This window comes from Colobus angolensis, unplaced genomic scaffold (assembly GCF_000951035.1).
Source record: "Colobus angolensis palliatus isolate OR3802 unplaced genomic scaffold, Cang.pa_1.0 Scaffold442, whole genome shotgun sequence".
NCBI classification, from domain to species: domain Eukaryota; kingdom Metazoa; phylum Chordata; class Mammalia; order Primates; family Cercopithecidae; genus Colobus; species Colobus angolensis.
In genome coordinates this window covers 508,932-514,871 of record NW_012117844.1, presented here as the reverse complement: position 1 = coordinate 514,871, position 5,940 = coordinate 508,932, and the positions used below count along the sequence as shown (strand labels likewise).

The following is a 5,940-nucleotide window of genomic DNA, read 5'->3' as shown; positions in this document are numbered from 1 at the left end:
TTTTTCTTTTTTCTTTTTTTTTTTTTTGACAGTCTTGCTCTGTTGCCTAGGCTGGAGTGCAATAGCACAATTACAGCTCACTGTAACCTTGAACACCTGGGCTCAAGCGATCCTCCAACTCAGCTTCCTGAGTAGTTGGGACTACAGGTGCACACCACTACACTTGGCTAATTTTAGTTTTTGTTATGGATGAGATCTCACTATATTGTCTAGGCTGGTCTTGAACTCCTGGCCTCAAGCAACTCTCCCGCCTTGGCCTCCCAAAGTGCTGGGATTACAGGTGTGAGTCACGGTGCCTGGCTCCATTTACCATCTTAGTACAGTCTCTTATCATCTCTCACCTTGTTGACTACAGTAACATTTTAACATACAAACAGGATTGTTTCCCTACTTAAAAATCCTTTAGCCAGGCGTGGTGTCTCCCAACGGTAATCCCAGGACTTTGAAAGGCTGATGCAGGCTGATCACCTGAGGTCAGCAGTTCAAGACAAGCCTGACCAACATGGTGAAACCCCATCTCTACTAAAAATATCAAAATTAGCTGGGCATGGTGGTGCCTGTCTATCATCCCAGCTACTAGGGAGGTTGAGGCAAGACAGTTGCTTAAACCCAGGAGGGGGAAGTTACAGTGAGCCGAGATTGTGCCAATGCACTCCAGCCTGGGCGAGAGTGAGACTCCGTACCAAAACAACAACAACAACCAAAAACTTGAGAATTTCTCCCAATGCTTTTAGGACAAAATATAAACTTCTAAATATTGCCTATAAGGACCTTCATATTCAACAGAAGGGGAAAGAATAATCTTCAATTCAATGAGGAAAGAGTAGTCTTGTGAGGCAATAGTCAACAACCGGATGCAAAAAAGAATGAATCTTCATAAATTAACTCAAAATGGATCCTGGATCCAAACGTTAAGAGCTAAAACGATAAAAGTCTTAGAAACAAAACACAGGAGTAAATCTTCAGAGACTTGGGCCAAAGTCTTAAATATGACATCAAAAGCATAAATGACAAAAGAAAAAATAGGTAAGTTGGATTTCATAAAAATTTAAAACTTTAAGAAGGCCAAAGAAGTGCCATATATTAAGAGAAAAATATCTGCAAACCAAATATCTGATAAGGGACTTGTATTAATATCTAGAATATTTAAAGAATGCTTACAATTCAACAATAAAGACAACTGAATTTTAAAACTTGGCAAAGGACTTGAACAGACATCTCTCCAAAGAAGATATACAAATGGACAGTAAGGACATAAAAATATGCTCAATATCATTAACTATCAGCAGGGAAATGCAAATCAAAATCACAATGAGTACCACTTGACACCTGTTATGAATGTTCCTTGTAGCATTACTCATAGTAGTTCCCAAATGGAAACAACCCAAATGTCCATCAACTGATGAATGGATAAGCTAAATGTGGTATAATTCATACAACGGATTATTATTCAGTGATAAAAAGGAACAAAGTACTTATACATGTTACAACATGAATAAACATTGACAACATTATGTTAAGTGAAAGAAGGCAGTCACAAAAGACTATGTTTCCACATAGTAAACTTTCATAATAGGCAAATCCACAGAGATGGAAAGTAGATTAGTGGTTGCCTGGGGCTGGGGAAAAATACTAAGTGACTGCTACTAATGAATTTCTTTTTAGGGTGAAAGAAGTGTTCTAAAATTGATGGTGGTAATGGCTGCAAAACTTTGAATATACTAATATCCATTCAATTATACACTTTATTTATCTGTATTTATTTATTTTGAGATAGGGTCTTGCTCTGTTGCCCAGGCTGGAGTGCAGTGGTGCCATCACAGCTCACTGCAGCCTTGACCTCCCAAGCTCAAGCAATCCTCCCACCTCAGCCTCCTGAGTAGCTTGAAATACAGGTGTGCACCACCATACTGGGCTAATTTTTAAATTTTTTGTAGAGATGAGGTCTCACTATGTTACCCAGGCTGGTCTCAAACTCCTGGACTCAAACTCAAGCAATCCTCCTGCCTTGGCTTCCCAAAGTGCTAGGATTACAAACATGAGCCACTGCTCCCAGACGAGTTGTACACTTTAAATGAACTGTATGGTATGTGAATTATATCTTAATAAAGCTGTCTTATATACATGAAATAGGCAGCACTATCAGCCTTATTCCCCAGTTTCAGCAGAGAATGCAAAAAGAGCTTACTGAGGTCTTGAAACAGACCAGCAAAACTTGCCAAAGAGCTCAAGATTCATCAAAAGGCATTTTGAGATGAAACCGAGTCAGTGACCCCTGAAGATACAGAGGAAGATGCTCTGTCACATGAACTCAGCTTCAGCAATATTCTTTCATAGTCTGGTGCTGAAAATGCACAAACCAAACACAAGCATGCAGACAGGCCCAAAGCCCTGCCCCAAATAAGATTATTCTGTCCTTCACATACCAAAGAGATGAAGGAACAACCCTTAATATTTTCACCTGTTAAATACCTTTGCCAGAAGCCTGAGTTAATGAAAAGCATATCTATCTGTTCAGTTAGACTCATTTTAAGTTTGAAAGTCAGAACAAAGTATGTACATTTAATATATGTTAATACAGTGATTTTGTAGTATCAAATTCTTGACTCTGAAATATTATTTTTTTTTTTTTAAATCAGGGAATATTTGAGAAGTTCTAGTTGGGTTTCTACTTAGTCAACACAGATGGTATACTGATGAAAGCCTACAATAAAATGGGTCTCCTCTGATTAATGGGAATAATGAGGTACAGAGAGGAGGCCGGTGCTGGATTAATACGTGGAGTAGATGGAAGGAATGGGATACTCAAAACCAGTCATACTGTGTAGTATCACAGACCTGCAACAACCTATAGCTGAAATCAGTATTAAGTAATGGTTTCCTGTGGCAAATGTAAATTTGATATCTTGAAATTTTGTTTAACCCCGAGTAAGATGCTACCAGTACTTCTCAAAACCTACCAGGAACTGGCATTCTGTCTACCAATGTGAATTCTGAATACCTAAGTGATCTCTGTGAAGGGGAGTGGAGGATCTTTAACTAGACCGCAGTGGGCCCAAAACACAGGGAAGAAAAGCTGTGAAAGCTACAGGTCTACTCCATTAATGGGGCTACTACCTTAACATTTTGCCCACAGTGGCATATTCTGTTGAATATCCTCAGTGATTTGATGCATAGTAGATGCTCAATAACAGATTGCTGAAATGAAAATTAAACACCTGCCTCCAAGGTTACTGTGAGCATTAAATATACTATCTGAAAAACACCTACAATAATTATATAATCTTCTAGAATGCAGTAAAGAATACATATGATAACAAATATAATGTGTCACTCAATAAATGTTGCCAATGGCAAACAAGACAAAAATGAAAGAATTTATCCAGCAAGTATGATATTTATGAGTCTAGTTATTTCAATACATGACACAAGTTTAAAGAGAACTATCTACAAAAGAACAGGTTGATTAACAAAAGAAAGAGTCAAAGTAGATTATTTATGGAAAATATGGAGGGTAGGAGCTGCATCTTGTTTTGAGTATCTAGTGCCTATCTCACAGTACCTGACTGCTGAATGAAATGTTCTGGGCATTTCTTCGAAGCATGTGCAGTCCTTGAAGAATGGCAAAGATGTCCTCTTCCCTCAAAAATCAGAATTAAGGAATGCTAGGAGTGGAATGAGCCTTAGAGATAACCTAGTTTAGGCCGGGCGCGGTGGCTCAAGCCTGTAATCCCAGCACTTTGGGAGGCCGAGACGGGCGGATCATGAGGTCAGGAGATCGAGACCATCCTGGCTGTCACGGTGAAACCCCGTCTCTACTAAAAATACAAAAACTAGCCGGGCGAGGTGGCGGGCGCCTGTAGTCCCAGCTACTCGGGAGGCTGAGGCAGGAGAATGGCCGAAACCCAGGAGGCGGAGCTTGCAGTGAGCTGAGATCCGGCCACTGCACTCCAGTCCGGGCGACAGAGCGAGACTCCGCCTCAAAAAAAAAAAAAAAAAAGAGATAACCTAGTTTAGGGGTGACCAAACTACAGCTCATGGCTTATTTCTGTATTACTCTGTAACTAAAATTTTTTTTATTTTTATTTATTTATTTATTTTTGAGACAGAGTTTGGCTCTTGTCGCCCAGGCTGGAGTGCAATGGAGCACAATCTCGGCCACTGCATCCTCTGTCTCCTGGGTTCAACCGATTCTCCTGCCTCGGCCTCCCAAGTAACTGGAATTACAGGTGCCTGCCACCATGCCCAGCTAATTTTTGTATTTTTAGTAAAGATGGGGTTTCATCATGTTGGCCAGGCTGGTCTCCAACTACTGACCTCAGGTGATCCATCCACCTCAGCCTCCCAAAGTGCTCGGATTACAGGTGTGAGCCACTGTGCCGGGCCGTTTTTAAAAATATTTCTAAAGGGTTTGTAAACACATACACACAGTGTATACCCCAAAAAGCCTAATATATATATTATCCGGTCCTTTACAGAAAAAGTTTGCAGACCCTTAATGGAATCCAGTCTCCACACTTTGCACAAGAAAATGGTGAATTAACTTGTCCAACGTGAATTACTTATCAAAGTTAGAGTGGGAGACCTGGATTCAAAACGATTTTTTTGCTTTTTGTATGAACTGGGGTCAAAATTTTTTCAAAGTACACGTAAGAAATTTACATATATGAAGTTTGCATTAGCAATTCCATTTATTCTAAAAACTACTAAAGCATAAGTTTTTTCTTTTTCTTTTTTAAACGGTCCCTTAAAAAAGTACGGGCTTTGTAAGCAAGAAACAGAAATTCAAAAACCACCTAATCCCATAATACTTTTTAATTGACTCTTAGAAAGTTATCTAACCTTTTTTGAGTCTCTGTAGTCTTAACTACAAAATGAGGGTAATAGTACATTTACGACAGGTTTAAAAAGATTGCGAGGATCATATAACTGGCGTTCAAAAAACTGACTTTTCCTTTCCCTCCTAACCCGGGATCATAGTGGCCACACTTTAGGCAATCAATTAGATTGTATGACGTGATACATCCACATCAACTCGTTATCCCTAGGTGGAATGTTTCCCACTTAACAGCCCAGTGGTCCCGGAAAGTAAAGAGATCGGAAGTCAGGTGGACCGACAGAGTCGGATGGAGCAAAGAAGCCCGGCACACACCAACAGAGGGCATGAGATAGCGCGGGAAGAAGAGGGGTCCGAGGAGACACATTCCAAACCCGGAAAAATTTGGAATTTAGGTTTAGGGTAAAGAGAGATTAAATAGACCTAGGATACTGGGTTTCTACCCTGGGAGACGAATACGCTCAGGATGGCTGGACAGGACACCTTATGACAACATAGGGAACGCACGACACTCCTTACCTGTTGCCTAAGTCCACAGCCACAGCTCGAGACCCTGCGCTACCCCATAGTGCTCGCACCTGCAACTGGGTGAGTGCCCGATCCCGCCCTGGCACACGGAAGGGACCATCGCTCAGGGGCCGGAGCCGGAGGCACGAGCTGCAGTACCTGCAGGCAGCCATGACACCCGGCACGCGATCAACACAGACTGTGCCCTGATTGGCTCACTCCTCAGACCGTGGGGCGGAGCCTGATGCAGTTTCGTTTCCGCGGTGCCTGAGGGACGCCGGGACAACGGAAACGTTGGCCACCTCCTACGAAGACTAGAGAGGATCAAACCTATCAGAAAGCGATTATGTTGTAAACAATCTTTGTTTTTATCTGCCAATGAAAGGCAATTAGATAAATAAGGTTTTTGTGTGTGCACTATCGTAATTTAAAGGAGAAGTCCTAGAATAATGTAAATGTGTAATAAGCAGAGTAAATTTATATTTACTTTTATTACTAGAAGTCATAGAACAACACATTATTATTATTTGACTGTGAACTAAGAATTAGAATTTGTGTGGTGGACCTTTGGAAAGAGCTCTCCCTCTCCCCTTCTC

General features: G+C 41.0%; 1 protein-coding gene across 1 annotated transcript in view; it reads right to left on the bottom strand.

Moving 5' to 3' along the window:
- PNPT1 (polyribonucleotide nucleotidyltransferase 1) overlaps positions 1–5,604 on the bottom strand; it is a 62,413-nt gene extending 56,809 nt beyond the window's left edge. Inside the window, exon 1 of the mRNA XM_011957443.1 lies at positions 5,357–5,604. Within this exon, the coding sequence (XP_011812833.1) occupies positions 5,357–5,517 (161 nt within the window). The 5' untranslated portion in view covers positions 5,518–5,604. The remainder of the gene's footprint in view (positions 1–5,356) is intronic.
- Between the last annotated feature and the right edge of the window lie 336 nt (positions 5,605–5,940).